Source organism: Harpia harpyja, chromosome Z (genome assembly GCF_026419915.1).
Source record: "Harpia harpyja isolate bHarHar1 chromosome Z, bHarHar1 primary haplotype, whole genome shotgun sequence".
NCBI classification, from domain to species: Eukaryota; Metazoa; Chordata; class Aves; order Accipitriformes; family Accipitridae; genus Harpia; species Harpia harpyja.
The window spans coordinates 5208126-5224045 of record NC_068969.1 but is presented as its reverse complement, the minus strand read 5'-3'; the positions used below and the strand labels follow the sequence as shown (position 1 = coordinate 5224045).

Genomic DNA, 15920 nt, shown 5'->3' with positions numbered 1-15920 from the left:
AGCTAGCAAGCACAAGTGCAGGCAGCTCCGCGTCTAGCTTGAATGGGATTTTGAGGGTGTTTTTACAGGGAAGGCAGGCATGATCAGGGCAATAGCACACCCTGCGCTTTCTGCCCTGTCCTGGAGGCAGCTGTCCCGCGGCGGCGTGTGAACACGTGTGTGTGCACAGCCAGCCCTGCCTGTCCCCCCGGCTCTCCGGGGCTGCCCCTGCCTGCCTGCTGCCTCCGGTCCTCCTTGGTCTCGGTCCCCTCCTGGTGCTGGGGCCACCCGAATCCTCTCTGGCCTCTTCCCACCGCAGGCGCAGCTCCGACACACGTCTCCTGCGTTTGCTCCATCTCGCCTCCCGATCTCTGGTGCTTCCGCCGTCACTGCGCGTTTCCTCGCCCTCGTTTCAAATCCCATCGCTGCCTCAGCCTCCTAGGAGAGATAAGGGCTGGGGCGGAGGTAAAACCAGGCCCGTGGTTATTTGCTGACGGCACACGAAGTTAAAAACACCCTTTGTGAATGTGCTGTGGTCGGGACCGTGATGTCCGTCCTCCCCTCCATAGGCGAGCATCTTGGAGAAGCGTCGGTTGGCACGGGTCGGCACACTCCCCCTCACCTCCTAAAACCGCAGCGGCTCGGTCGAAGGGGTTTGGCAGAGGTGTGCGGTGCCTCCAGCCGTGGGGAGGTGATTTGGAGGGGCTCAGGAGAGCTCAGCTCTGAGAATGGGCTGAAACCTCAGGGGAACAAGCATTAGCCAGTGCTCGAGCAGTGGCATCTGAAGTGAATGAGCACCGGGGTTCACCCGGGGAGGCTGTTGGCAGAGAGAGCATCTTCGCCGAGGGGAGGGAAGGGCGCAGGAGCTCTTAGAGGATGGAAAACCTGCCAGCCAGACCCCAGGCACTGCCCACGATGGGTCTGAAACAGCCCTGGCATCCAATGATCAAGCATGACTCAGTCCCTTTCCTTTAAAACTGCTAAAACCCATCTACAGTACAGACAGAGCTGTGGTGTTCTTAGCAGAAGGATGGGAGATGGGATCATACAGTGAGATGCCCCCATTTCTGCTGTGGAAGGGTGCGTAGAAGGTGTCTGGATGTCAGGAGCCCTCCTAAACGGGAGGTTTTCTGCAAGCAGGGCTGAGAGGAGTGCTTGAGAAGTGATTTTGTGAGGTTCTTGTTGTTAATTTGGATCTTGATTCAGATACCAGAAGTGTTTTCCATATTTTCCAGGCACCCATCTGTCACAGTGATGAGCCCTGCACAGTACTTGTCAGCAAATAAATGAAATATTCTTGTGAGATTCACCGCATTTAATGCTGGGAGATGAGATCTGGCTTGTGAGATACTTATACCTCATGCTGCTTATCTTATTTTGTACAGATTTTTGTCCTGGTATTTTAATAGATATTGTTTTGATTGTGTAAAATAATACCCTAGAACATAAATAACCAGGCAGAGTCCTAGGGATGATATTGTGGGGAGCGGTTTGCGCTGGGATGAAGACCACGGCCGTGCATCTCCCAGAAGCCGGAGAGGTTGCAGCGAGGGACTTGGGGGTGATGGGGACGGTGGGACTGGCAGCCAGGAGCTAACTGGGGAAGCTGGGAAGCCTCTGGGACTGCCAGCTCCCACCGAGGTTCTCAGACCTCTGAGTTGCTGAACAGGGGATTTGTGTGCAACCGTGATGCTGAAGCTCGCTGGCTCCGTTGTTAAAAAAAACCCCAGTGGCGCTGGGGGATTCAGCATTTAATTAACTTGCCAAGCGGTAACGTTGACCAAAATTACATGGGAAGACTGCTATTTTAGTTAATTACGGTTTTGTTGCCCATTAGTAAATTAAAACAATTGCAGGGTAAAACCTGGCAGAGGTTGGCGAGCGCGGCTGTGGCCACCTGCCAGCGGATGCCAGAGCTCAGGGCAGGGAGCCGGGCGCACCTCCCATGCACGCAGACCCCCGATGCACGCCAACCCCGCGTCCCCTCCCCGCGTATCGCCCTGGAGTATTGCAGCAGCAGCCCCGGGGGGCTCCCGTGCGAGCAGGGCTGCCGCAAATCCTCCCTCGCCCCCCGGGAGGGAGCGCGGGCAGCCACCGGCACGGCAATCGCCGCCCCTTCAGCGGAACCTGCGGGAATTGCGGCTGCGTCCTGCATTTCCCAATGCTGCTCGCGTGGTGTGCAGATAATAACCGGGATCGTTGTCACCGCTCGGATGCGATGCTTTGAACAAAGCCACCCGCTCTCAGTCGCTGGCTGGGGCTGCCTTGCACCCGGGGCTCTGTCCTGCCCCTAATGACCGCAGGAGCTCCCTTTCTCGCTCTAGAAACCTACTTTTTCCATAACTCCTCTGCAAATCCCAGTGGTTTGGGGGCAACGAAAGCTGGGAGGCCGAGGGGTCAGGGCGGTGACTCTCCCGGGGTGTAAGCTGATAACCTGGCTGGGCCGGGCAGCCCCCCAGCACCTTCGCCCCCCTGCCTGCCCGGCTGGCCGGTTTCCAGTGCGCCCTGCCGTGCCAGCACCTCTTCATTTAAGATGGTATCTCAGGCGCGCTTTGGTTTCATCCCTCTTTTTAATTATTGATGCTTTTCTCCACCTGGAGCCCGCTCTGCATCCCGGCGGCATCGCCTGTGCGCTGCCGGTCTTCCCTGCACGTCGCGATCTTCACCGGCCCCGGCTCCCCATCGCCTGCGCTCTGCGTGGTTAAAACCCCCCATGCCCATCGCCGCAGTGCACCCTCGGGCAGCAAACCTCGGTGTCAAGCAAGCCCCCATCCTTGTCCTGATCAGGGCCATGGTTTCCAGCATCTTTAAGCATGGAGACTCAGACAGGCACTGCTGTGCCTTTGCCGTAAGCTCCTTACCCGCTTACCGCCCCAGCGAGGGGCACCCTGACTTCCTGGGCATCCAACAGCTTGGACATGTAAAGCACTAAATACAGCCTAATTATTATTATCTTCATGGGATCTGGTTAATCTTGATGGGGATTTACAAGCTGTTAGCAAATCAGCCGGTCGTCAAATGTTTGCATTTTTCCAGGGGCAGCTTAATCCCGTTGGCTGCGTTAGCTGGGAAATGCCCGTAGCCAAGTTCTACGTACAGGGGAGCTGCTCCAGAGCCAGTCCCTCTGAGAGGGAGCAGAGGTGCTGCAGGATAACCAACCAAACGCTGAACTGACAAGGCCGCGGGACCGCAGGAGAGGGACGGGTCATTTGTCACCGGCAGAGCGTGGGGCACTGGGACGGGGCTGTGAGATGCCTCAGGCGCAGCATCTTCACTGAGCCCCTGGTTTTTTAGCATCCAGCAGCATGATGGGTGTCAGTGCCACATGTTGGTGGGGCTGCAGAGGTCTCTTAAAGATGGGGACCAAGAGCTCGGAGAGGTTTGCCGGAGATGTTCCCACTGGGCGTGGGTGGCTTTGCTTGCCTCCTGTCTCCCTGCAGCTGCTATGGGTAGGATTTCTTGCCCCCCACACGTGCGTGTAGGAGCCAGGCAGCTTGCAGCTCATGCTGCTGGAGGTACTCACTGCAGCAAGTGCCAGGATGTGATGGCAAATGCTGCGCTGGCTGCTGCGGCACGGTGTACACACGGCTCCGCGCAGCACTGGCTGCTGACGGCACCGGCGCCTTTCCTACAGCTCAGGAAAATTCAGTTATCCCTTTGCTGGTTTTCTGCCATCCGAGGCTATAACCACATAGTGATTTTCCACAAGGGTTCAGACTAAAGCACGGGGTGCTGGACTGTCAGCAGGGTCTCCCCAGCATGGGAGACCCCAGAGGTGCCAAAAGAAAAGCCAGGAAGAGAAAATGCAAACTCAGCGTATGCCAGTCTCTCATCCTGGGCGTCTCCCAGGGCTTGGCCGGCACCTCTCACGGCTGGCAAAGGCTAAGGGCCAGCTCCACCTGTGACCTTCCCCGGTTTCTGCCTTCCCTCTGTACCCGTACCTTTCTGCCTGCTGTGAAAGACAAGGGGCATTTGAGAGTGGAGTTCCACAATCTTTTTGGCAGGGCTATTTTTACCAGAGATTGTTCCCTTATCCACTTTCCGGTGCGGTCCCATGAAGAGTCAAGCTGTCACATCTGCGAGAGCAGGATGGCGGGGCGAGCTGCTCAAACTGGGGCAGCTGCCAGGAGGAATGGCTGCGGAACCACAGCTGGGAGGAACCTGAGGGAGGATGCTCAGACCAATCCGCGGAGCCATCAGATCCCCATGGCACAGATCAGTGCTGTGCTCGCCTGGTCTTGGAGGACCCCTAAGCCTCATCCTGATGAGATGACACCAGCAGGTCCTCTTCGCTGATGCCTGCCATGCACCGTGGTGCTGTCCCTTACCTGCATGGACTCGGGGAGGTGCTGGTGGGGGACTGTGGGGTCTCCAGTCCAGCCTCCCATGCAGAGCATGGCAGTCACGAACACAAGGGACTTTGTCTAGCAAGGTCTTGAACCCCCTCCAAGGGTGGAGAGCCCACGGTGACTGTCCCGGGCTGCACCACTCCCTCAGCAAAGAGGCTTTTCCTAATGTCCACCCTGAACCTCTCCTCTTGGGAAGCACGTACATCTGTATCCGGGCAAACCTGGACAAAAGGAGTGTATCCGTCTGGGAGGCTACACGTTTTGGAGGGTGTCCTGCCATGGTGGTTGTCCCAGCAGGGCACTGGCCAGAGCACGTGTGACTCCTGGCTCTCCACGGGCACAAGAGCCACCTCCTTGGATGGGATCTGGTTGGCACTCAGTGTCTGCAGTTGGCACTTGGTGGCCAGCGTTGGCCTTCCATGGTCATCCTTGGCTTGAATTTTGCCCTGGAAGGGCAAAAGCAACTGTGCCCATCTCCTCGTCTAGAGCTTCCCAGCCACCACGGTCTGGCAGGGTGGGACATCAGGAGCATGAGCAATGCCCCATCCAGGGAGTGTGTTAAGGGCCTGGATGGGGTAGCCTGGGTAGTTCAAGGTGGGCTGATCTTCTCTGGTTCCTGCAGGACCAAGCTGGGAACTGGCACAATGGTGTGGCAGAGAGGGACAGGCAGGAGCTGAGCTCTGCATCATGCCTCCCCCTGGCTGCTAGCATCAAGGAGGGAGCTTTGGTGAAGAAAAATGGGATTCCTGAAAGAAAAATGAAAGGCCGCGTATTTCCATGAGGCAGGGATTCAATTTGTGTCACGCAATCACATTTCCTTCTGCAGTCTGAAATAATTACACAGCGGAGCAGGGTGAGGAGATCTGATTCAGAGGCACAGGGACGAGAGCGAGTTCTGAAATAACAGAAGACAAATGCAATCATTAAGATACAATAGACTGCACTTGCCCCTTAATTAGACTTTCTTTTTGATTAAGCAGTAATTAAATATTACCGTGCTGAAAGGGATTTTTTTTATGGCCCTCTGAAGCCCTAATATATTCTTAAGATGTTTGTGTGAAGAGCAGGGGCTGCTGCAGGGTGGTGGGGATGGGAGGGAGGACATTGCACGCCTGCCCTTTCCCCACAGAAGAAGCCCTCCTGCCCCTCTGCTCTCCGGAGAGCGTGGGCTGGATGGCTGCTCCTGGTCCAGATTGCTGTGTGAGCAAAGAAATGTGTGTTGGGAAGCCCACTACTCCCGGCCACCACCAGCTGCAAAGCATCTCCAGCACCTCATCAAAACGGGGGGACTCCTGGGTGTGGGTTGCAGGTGCCAAGCCCATTATGCTGCTGCCATCCCGCAGGTATGGCTTGCAGAGTCGTAGAACAGAATCACAGCATCATTTAGGTTGGAAAAGACCCTTAAGATCATCGAGTCCAACCGTTAACCTAACACTGCCAAGTCCACCGCTAACCCGTGTCCCTAAGCACCCCATCTATATGTCTTTTAAATACCTCTAGGGATGGTGACTCAACCACTTCCCTGGGCAGCCTGTTCCAATGCTTGACAACCCTTGGGTGAAGAAATTTTTCTTGATATCCAATCTAAACCTCCCCTGGCACAACCTCAGGTCATTTCCTTGAGGCCATTTTGATGAACCTCATCTTCTACATGGAGACCATGGTCTCTGTGGATCCAGGAGATGCAGCTGGCTTGCAGCCCCGGTGCCAGGCTGGTCCAGCTGAAGACAAGACTACTTCTCTAACAGCATGACAGATCCTCTGGGGCCAGCCGCCCCCCGAGGTTGGCCACCCTGAGCTTTGGGAGCAATGGATCAGCAAAAGAGGAGTCTGGCAAAAGGACCTGGAGCATATCAGGCTGTTAGTAGCAAAACCGAAAAGATTTAAGATAACGAAACATCAAAAGGGAAGGAAATGTCAGGCCCCTATTCCTGGACATTCCTGGCTGAGTAAAAATAGCCCTTGGACGACCCAGGGGGGGAAAGTGCTTCTGGTCTCTTAATGCAGAGCCCCTGCCGTAGCCCCGCGGGCTCTCTGCCACTCACAGCCCCGTTTGCAAGCTGCTTTTTCCAGGCCATAAAATGACAGCTCTTGCTGAGAATTTCACTAGATGAGATTGTCTTGTTCTTTTCCCGCACAGCATGTACTTTGGGTAATATCTTTGGGAAATTTTTGCGTACTTGTGTACCCAGTATTTTCTGATAACCTAGAAAAAAAGATCCTTAAGTATTATGATTATGCTATTAAACCTTTATTGTATCGAGCAAAACAAATCAGTGTGAGAAAGAAACTGTATGGAGCCTGAGAAGTGTTATGCTACAAGAGCAATCTGCCTTCACTGTTTAATTTCATTTAAAACTGAAATACCAGCAAGACTGGAGATGAAAAGAGCCAGTGATGCTGAGGTGTCGTGGGGAAGAGTTTGAAATCCCTGTGTTGTAGCCATGGTCCTTCTGGCTGAACCCCCAAGGTCTGGATAAGGGTAGGGGTAGGTTTAAGCTTGATGGTTGGTCTCTTCTTCTAGATGGTTTGTATGGTACGGCTCAACGCCACGTGATCCCCTCCGCAGCCTGCGCTGGTGTTTCAGTGCTTGCCTGCTCACTGCCTGGCCTCTCCGAAGCCGGTTATTTGGTTCGGGTGGGCTGAGTCCTTTGCACTGTCACCATGTGTGCCATCAGCTGAACTTCACGGTGATGTCCCTGCTGGGACGAAGCTCCCAGAGTTTGAACAGAACTTTTCTCTCTTTTGCAGAAGAACGAATGGCTGTGCTTGAACTGCCAAACTCAGCGGCTGCTTGAAGGCAGCCTCGGCGACCCTGCCCCGATGCCGCTGCCTGCCCCAAAGCAACCGCCCACCGGCTCCCCACGGCACCAGCCGCCAGCCACTGGCCAGCAGCAGAGACCGCCTGCACCAGTGCCCGCCGAGCCGGCGGCACCCCCTGAGCGGCAGCCCTCACCCGCGAAGAGCCTCCAGGCTGCCGAGCAGAGCAGGACCCCGAGCCCTGCCCCAGCAGAGAAGAAGCCCCCGGTGCCGACAGAGGAAAAGCTGCTGCCCAAAGCTGCCCCAGAGCCTTCCAGAGCTCCTGAGAGCGCCGTGCCGAAGGGGAAGAGTGTGACCCCCAAACCAGAGGTGGAGAGCAAGGAGAGCCGGGCACCCTCCGAGGCACCGCGGGCGAAGGAGCAGGAGGTGAGCTCTCAGGGTGCGTCCAGCTCCAAGCATGCCTGGGGACTGCATCAAGCCCAGGGCTGGCGTGGCACTGAGCCATGCCTTCGCCGGCGGCCGTGCTCAGAAACAGGGGGGTTTATTCCAAGTCAGGGCAGAAACGGTGTCCTCAAGGCCATTTGCCTCGGGAAATGGCCTTTTGGGAAACAATAAGCTCAAAACACTGCTGTCTCGGCACTTCCAAACCGCTTAGGAACTTTGCAGGCTCTGTAGCAGCACGCTGGTATTTGCCTTCTCTTTGTTATGATTACATCAATTTGGGCATAACACAATAGTTCAGGTTGGCTTTGGCCTTTGGATTTGTTTTAAAACAATATAAGGGCAGTTGACTTTGTTGTTAAATGGAAAACTTGTTTCACATTTCATGTTGCAGCAGCGGGCATTTTTCAAGTTCCTCATCCCACCTTTTTTAAAATTCAATACAATCTGGGGAAACATTTGGCTGCTTTGGGATGGTTTTCCCCCGTGACCAACCATCCCAGCAGCAGCCAGCACAGCTCCCCACGGGGAGGGGACGTGGCGGGAGGTCTCCCACCAGCTGGGAGGGGATGGCTGCCCCGGGGAAGAGGCACCTTGCATCCCTGTCTGCTGGCTTCCAAAATCAAGTAAGGTCAATGGTGCCTCCATGGGGGTGATGGGCCCTGCCAGTAGCACTGGGGCCAGGAGTGATGGCGCTTTCCCTGCGGCTCGGAGGCTTGCCCCCATGCTGCCTAATGGTAATGTCGGTTAAAAAGGCCTGTTTATTTCTGCTGGCATCTAACGAGGATCCCGGGGGCCGCCCTGCTTCTAAAGGCTGCTTTGCAGGGCTGTCAGTCAGGGAAATTAAAGTTCATTAAAAGGCAGCCGTCCCCCATGGCTGCTGCCGGCAAAGCTCCTGTCCCGTCAGTGCCACCGCACCAGGGGCACTAGGGCTGCCTCCTCCCCAGACCCACACCCCCATTACCAGTGCTTGGGCTTCTCCCCGTGCAGGCAGCTGCCTGCCTGGGGAGAGCGGCAGGCAGCTCTGCCCTTGCATCCCTTCCCCAGGGACGGGCGTGTGGCCATTGGTACCCCGAGGCTTATGGCTGGGGCTCAGCCACCACTGGCTCTCTAAGTGGTGGGTAGTAGAAAAATCAATATTGCCATTAGACAGCCTTCTCATGTTAGTTATCGGGGAGATAACACTGACGGGGCCCAGTTTTTTAAACATATTTATGAGTCCCGTGATGCCTTTGCCCCCAGGGACATTTGCTGTGCCGTCCCCTTGCAGCACACTCCGTCACCTGCTTTCATTAGTGCGCAGACAAATTGCTGATGAGCCATTGAGGGGGGACACACAGGGCAGCCCCCAGTCTTCCTGCTGGGCTGGCTCTCAACGCTGCCCAAATCTTCTGCGTGCTCCCCGGGGAAGGATTTGGGGGGAAGCAGCTGTGGAGCCGCCCAGGTCTGACGCTGTGCTCTCGCTCGCCCGCAGGATGGGAGCAAGCCTTACCCCCCGGACCTGTCCCGCAGCCCCCAGAGCCTGAGCGACACCGGCTACTCCTCCGACGGCATCTCCAGCTCGCAGAGCGAGATCACCGGCCTGGTGCAGCAAGAGGAGGAGAAGCTGAGCGGCACTGGGCTGGCTGGGCAGAGCCCCCCCAGCCCCTCAGAGCTCACCAAGCTGGAGAGCAGCATGCGGCCCCTCCTGGAAGGCCGGGGCGCCCCGCCGGAGCCCGCCGAGCACGGCAAAGCCTGCCCGGAGCCACGGGAGGAGCAGCGGCAGCGGCAGCGGCCACGGTACCTCTCCATCACCCCCGAAGCCTTCGACTCGGACGAGGAGCTGGAGGACATCCTGGAGGAGGATGAGGACTCGCTGGAGTGGGAGAACCACCGGGAGCGGCGGGAGAGCGCGGAGTCCTCGGATGAGTTTGGCAGCAAGCTGCGGCACGACTATGTGGAGGATAGCAGCGAGGGGGGCTTCTCACCGGTGCCCCCCCGGCCCAAGGGCCGAGAGGCGGAGGCGAGCGACGAGGAGTTCATGCGGAGGCAGATCCTGGAGATGAGCGCGGAGGAGGACAACCTGGAGGAGGAGGAAGAGGAAGACGAGGAAGGCTACAGGCGCCCCAAGTACGGCGTCCCCAATGCCGGGCAGAAGGCCGAGGTGGAGAAGGGCAAAGAGCCAGCGTCAGCCAAGCGGCGCCTGCCGCACGGTCCTGGCAGCCTGTACAAGGAGGAGAGGAAGGACCTGGAGGCTGGGGAGGGTGACGACTTGAGCACGGCCCAGGGTGGGCTGCGGCGCTTCAAGACCATCGAGCTGAACAGCACGACCGGCTACGGCCGGGAGATGGAGATGGGCCAGGAGGCGGATGCCAGCCTGGACCGGGAGCCCGAGCTGGAGATGGAGAGCCTGACGGGCTCCCCTGAGGAGCGCTCCCGGGGCGAGTACTCCTCCACCCTGCCGGCCACAACGCCCAGCTACACCTCAGGCACCTCGCCCACCTCCATCTCCTCCCTGGAGGAGGACAGCGACAGCAGCCCCAGCCGCCGGCAGCGGCTGGAGGAGGTGAAGCAGCAGAGGAAGGCTCGCCACCGCTCGCACGGCCCCTTGCTGCCCACCATCGAGGACTCATCCGAGGAGGAGGAGCTGCGGGAGGAAGAGGAGCTGCTGCGGGAGCAGGAGAAGATGCGGGAGGTGGAGCAGCAGCGCATCCGGAGCACGGCACGCAAGACCAAGCGCGACAAGGAGGAGCTGAGGGCCCAGCGGAGGAGGGAACGCTCCAAAACCCCCCCCAGCAACCTCTCTCCCATCGAGGACGCCTCCCCCACGGAGGAGCTGCGGCAGGCGGCGGAGATGGAGGAGCTGCACCGCTCCTCCTGCTCTGAGTACTCGCCCTCCATCGACTCGGAGGCTGAGAGTTTTGATGCCGTGACCTCCAAGCTGTACAAGTCAGGCAGTGAGTACAACCTGCCCACCTTCATGTCCCTGTACTCCCCGACGGAGAAGGGGGAGAGTGGCCCCAGCCAGCCCGCCAGCAAGCCCCTCAAGAGTGCTGAGGAAGCCTACGAGGAGATGATGAGGAAGGCGGAGATGATGCAGAAGCAGCAGGTCCAGCAGGCCCAGCCGGCCGTTTCCTACAGCGGCACCTACCAGCAGGTCAGCTACCGCGGCACCGAGGGTCAGAACGGCTTTGAGTACCAGTATGCTGAGGAGTACCGGTATGACGGCGGCCCTGCGCGCCCCTCCCAGCCCGGCTACCCAAGCACCCTGCCGAAGGCAGGAGCAGTGTACGAGGAGATACTGCAGACCTCACAGAGCATCTCCAGGATGCACCAGTCCTCCTCCTTCGACCTGGCCCTCGAGCAGGGAGAGAAGGCGAAGGGGCAGGAGGAGGTGTACCAGGAGAAGCGCTTCCTCAATGCTGAGAGCGCCTACGCCGACCTGATGAAGCAGAACGGCGGTCCGCTCACCCCTGGCACCAGCCCCACGCAGCTCTCCGCTCCCGTCTCCTTTGCTGCCTCTGACAGCAGCGCGGGCAAGGCCATTCCCGACGTCCGGGTCACCCAGCATTTTGCGAAAGAGGGGCAAGACCTAGCCAAGCTCCAGAGCGCCCCGGCAGCGCCCAGCCCGGTATCCAAGGCCACCGCCATTCCTTACGCCTACAGCAAAAGTGCCAGCACGGTGACCGCAGGTGCGGGCGGCCCCGGGAGCGCGCCGCGGAGCTACAGCTCCCCAGCTCCGGAGGCCCCATCCGTAGCCGGCAGAAGCTACAGTCCGGTGAAAAGCACCGTCAGCTACGGCTCGCAGACAGAGGACGCTGGCAGAAGCAAGGCGGCGGTGGAGATGAGCGTGCAGACGGCCAGGGAGAAGCTCCCAGCTGCAAGCGACGGCAAGCCCCCGCCACCCAAGACGTACCCCTTCTTCAAGAGCTCCAGCCCTCCGCTCTCGCCCACCTCCCCCACGCAGAGTCCCACCCGCACCGCAAAGGCCACAGCAGAGTTTTCCACGCAGACGCAGAGCCCCCTCCTCCCCTATGAGAGTCCCGCTGCCGGCCCTGCCGCCTCTTCCCCCATGGTGGCACAGGGGACGCAGACGCCGCACCGGGCGGGCTCGCCGCGCCTGGCCCGGCAGCCCTCCTCCCAGGATGCCCCCTTTATGCTGATCACGCTGGCGGCTGACGCGGCCAGCCAAACCAAGCCAGCCAGCTCCGGCTCCTTGACGTCCCCCACCTCGTCCCCCACCAGGCCGAGCCGGCAGCTGCCAGCACACGGCTACAGCCAGGCGCCGGAGCCAGAGCAGCCGCCGGGTGCCTATGTCAGGGCACAGCCGGTGAAGGAGCACGCCCAGAAGGCACCCGCTGTGACTTCAGCCGCCGACGGCATCGCGGGGCTGTACAGTTGGGGAGCGCTCCCTGCGGAAAACATATCCCTCTGCCGCATCTCCTCCGTCCCTGGCACGTCCCGGGTCGAGCCAGGACCCAAGGCACCGAGCAGTAACGCCGTGGACTTACGGACTGCGCTGAAGTCCGCCCCCATCATCATAACAGACCAAGGCATGGACCTCACCTCCTTGGCCACCGAGGCCAGGAAGTACTGCCTGACCTTGGACCACATCCCAAGCCGGCAGTCCACGGCCATCCAGCCCTTGATCATCAACCTCAACGCCCAGGAGCAGCCCCATGCCATCATCGCGGCAGCCAGCACCGCCAGCCTGGCCATCGCCTCCCCCATGCTCCTCTCGCAGCCCAAGCAGCCCGTGGTCTATGGAGACCCTTTCCAGAGCCGGGTGGACTTTGGGCAGGGGACCGGGAGCCCGGTGTGCTTGGCGCAGGTGAAGCAGGTGGAGCAGGGCGTCCAGACGGCCGCTGTCAGAGCCAGCGGGGCAGCCGGCGGCAAGCCCGAGCCCGCTGCTGCCCCCCAGACTAAGTTTGCAAGGTACGGCGTGCCGGGCCAGATGGTGAAGAAGGACGTGCTCATCACGCAGACTGGCGGGGCGCAGAGTGTCAGTGGCCTCCCGCAGCCCTTCCCACCGGAGCCAGGCTCAGAGCTGTACCGGGCAGTGCCGGTGGAGCTGAAAAGCCAGAGCCCTCTCCTTGCCCTGGGCAGCAAGAAGTCCCAGGTGATGATGGTGCAGATGGAGGAGGCAGCAGTCAGCCCGGTGACCAAAGTGCTGAAGGAGGAGCCGGCGGCCAACGTGCTGGACCTCACGGGCGTGAAGCCAGAGAGCCAGGTGGCCTGCTGTGACGTGGTCTACAAGTTCCCCTTTGGCGGCAGCTGCACTGGCGCTTTCAACCCCACCTCCAAGATGCCGGAGAAGAAAGCTGGGGAGGTAGTGGCACCCAGCCGGAAAGCCAGCGGGCCCCTCTACGGCAGCAGAGAGCCGGAGCTGCCGGAGACCTTCCCCTACCGGGAGCAGCCTGCCCCGGCGCCCGTGCTCTACGAGGAGCAGAAGTTTTACCCCACCGGCACCTTCGGCCGCCTCTACTCCTCCATGTCAGACACAAACCTCTCTGAAATTGGGATGAACTACTACCCCATGAAGGGGGATCAGCCCTTCCCCTCCCCGGCGGGCGATGCCGCCGTGGACCTCAGCACCATGAAGCACTCCTACAGCGTGGGCTTCGCCGAAGGGGGTTACCTGGGCCAGGGGCTACAGTACGGCTCCTTCTCCGACCTCCGCCAGCCGGCAGAGCTGCTGGGCCACCCGCTCCCCATGCGGAGGTACAGCTCAGCCTCCAACATCTACTCCGACTACCGCTTCTCGCCCCGGGGGGACCTGGCCAGCTTCCAGGAGTCCAGCCTGGCCCACTACAGTGCCACCACGGCACGCGAGATCAGCCGCATGTGCGCCGCCCTCAACTCCATGGACCAGTACGGGGGCCGGCATGCCAACGGCCCCGACCTGCTGCCCTACGGTCCCGGTGCCGGGCCGGGGGGCGCGGGGGGGCTAGCGGCTCAGCAGCAGGGTCCTGCGCCCCCCAAACCCGGCGGGATGTACAACCCCACCTTCCCCGAGGGGCGGCAGGGCTTCGGCAGCCTGGCGCAGTACAACATCCCCGGCGTCCGCCTCGGCGCCGTCCGGCAGATGTTCCCTTCCACCGCCACCGTGCGGGCCGCCGACGGCATGATCTACTCCACCATCAACACGCCCATTGCCTCCACGCTGCCCATCACCACCCAGCCCGCCTCGGTGCTGCGGCCCATGTTTCGCGGGCTGTACAGACCCTACGGCCCGGGCGGCGTGGCGGCGGTCCCGCTGGCCAGCCTGGCCAGGCTGCCGGTCGTCACCCCACGTGTCCCGCTGGCGGCACAGGGCCTCTACCGCTACCCGGCCCCCAGCCGGCCGGCCCCGGCCGCCTCGCTGATGGAGACGCCCGTCTACCTGGGCAAGCCCGTCAGCACGGCACCGCCGGCGGCAGGTGCCGGTCCAGCTCCCAAAGCCCCCGCCACCCCCACGGCTGGCTTGCAGAGAGCGGAGCCGGCAGGGGCTGCTCCCCGTGCCGAGGGGCCAGCGGCCCCGGTGGCCGGCAAGGACAGCGGGCAGGCGGCCGCGGCGGGCAAGCCGCCGCTGGACGGGGCTCAGCGGGAGGAGCGGGAGCGGGAGGAGGAACGGCAGCGCAAGCAGCAGGAGCACGTGCTGCAGCTGGAGCGGGAGCGCGTGGAGCTAGAGAAGCTGCGGCAGCTGCGGCTGCAGGAGGAGCTGGAGCGGGAGCGCGCGGAGCTGCAGCGGCACCGGGAGAAGGAGCAGCTGCTGGTGCAGCGGGAGCTGCAGGAGCTGCAGTGCATCAAGCAGCAGGTGCTGCAGCAGCAGCAGGAGGAGCGGCACGCGCAGCTGGCGCTGCAGCGGGAGCAGCTCGCCCAGCAGCGCCTCCAGCTCGAGCACATCCACCAGCTCCAGCACCAGCTGCAGCAGCAGCTGGAGGAGCAGAAGCGGCAGAAGAGCGCCTTCCCCGCGCCCGCCGAGCCCGCCGCCCGCCCGCCCGAGGGGCCCACCGAGGCACCGCGGGGCCTGCCGCACAACGGGCAGGCATGGCCCCCGCTGAGCCAGGTGCCGCCGGAGGGGCCCGCCGGCCCCCGCTACCCCGCACCGCAGCGGCCGCTCAGCAGCTCGGCCTCGGACATGTCGCTGCAAGCCGAGGAGCCCTGGGAGCCTGGCCGGGGCATCAAGAAGAGGAACTCGATGCCGCGGCTGCGGGACGCCTACGAGAAGGAGGCGGCGCGGGAGGCCTTCGCGGCAAGGAAGACGGCGGACAGCAGCGTGCAGACGGACGAGGAGGACGGCGAGGAGCGGTACCTGCTTTCGCGGCGGCGGCGGGCGCGGCGCAGTGCCGACTGCAGCGTGCAGACGGACGAGGAGGACAGCGGGGAGTGGGAGCAGCCCGTGCGCCGCCGACGCTCGCGGCCCTCGCGGCACGCCGAGGCCGGCGCCGAGGGCAAGCCGGAGGGGACGGCCCGCGGCACGGCCAGCGTGGGCATCCAGACCATCAGCGACTGCTCGGTGCAGACGGAGCCTGACCAGCTCATCCGCGTCTCCCCCTCCATCCACATCACCACCCACGATCCCCGGGTGGAGATCGTGAAGTACATCTCGGCCCCGGAGAAGACGCAGCGGGGCGAGAGCCTGGCCTGCCAGACAGAGCCGGAGCCAGCCCCCCAGCCCGGCGTTGTGGTCCCCCAGCTGACGGTGCCCACCACCATCCCACCCTACTCCACCAACATCCAGATGGTGAGCACGGGCCCCCTGGACCCCCACGCTGTCCGGCAGCAGACCCTGGGCAAATTCGAGAAGAAAAAGCCAGATCCCCTGGAAATCGGCTACCAGTCCCATCTGCCAGCAGAGTCCCTCTCCCAGCTGGTGACCCGCCAGCCGCCCCGCTCTCCCCAGGTCCTCTACTCGCCCGTCTCCCCCCTGTCCCCCCACCGCCTCCTCGAGTCCTCCTTCGCCACCAGCGAGCGGCTGAACAAGGCTCACGTCCCCCCACAGAAGCACTTCGCCGACTCGGCCCAGCGCCAGCAGACGCTGCCGCGGCCCATCAAGACCATGCAGCGCTCCCTCTCCGACCCCAAGCCCATCAGCCCCACCGCCGAGGAGGCCGGCAAGGACAGGTTCTCCCTCTACCAGCACCCGCTGCTCCCTGGCACCCAGGTACGTCAGCACGGGGAACAACCTTTCCCTCGGGGAACAGCCCCGGGAGCCATGGCGGGACATTTCGGTTTCATTAGCACTGCGGCAATTAATATTTTAAAAGGCCGGCTTCCTGCGCCAGCTGATGGCAGCTGGTGGGCACGGATGCGTGCGCCGGAGCCGGCAGCCCAAGGGAGGCCCTGGAGCTCCACCAGCTGCACGAGCCCATCAGCGGGCAGGAGCTGCTGCTGGGTGGCAGGATCAGGGCTGTCCCCTGCCCCAGCCGG

The 15920-nt window shown here is 61.5% G+C and overlaps 1 protein-coding gene across 3 annotated transcripts in view; it reads left to right on the top strand.

The window, feature by feature from the left end:
* The window catches only part of BSN (bassoon presynaptic cytomatrix protein), a 97270-nt gene that overhangs the window by 73852 nt on the left and 7498 nt on the right, over positions 1 to 15920 (top strand). For all 3 annotated transcript variants that reach the window (XM_052776507.1, XM_052776506.1, XM_052776504.1), the window contains 2 exons: positions 7080 to 7514; positions 9004 to 15654. In XM_052776507.1, coding sequence (XP_052632467.1) covers positions 7080 to 7514; positions 9004 to 15654 — 7086 coding nt within the window. The remainder of the gene's footprint in view (positions 1 to 7079; positions 7515 to 9003; positions 15655 to 15920) is intronic.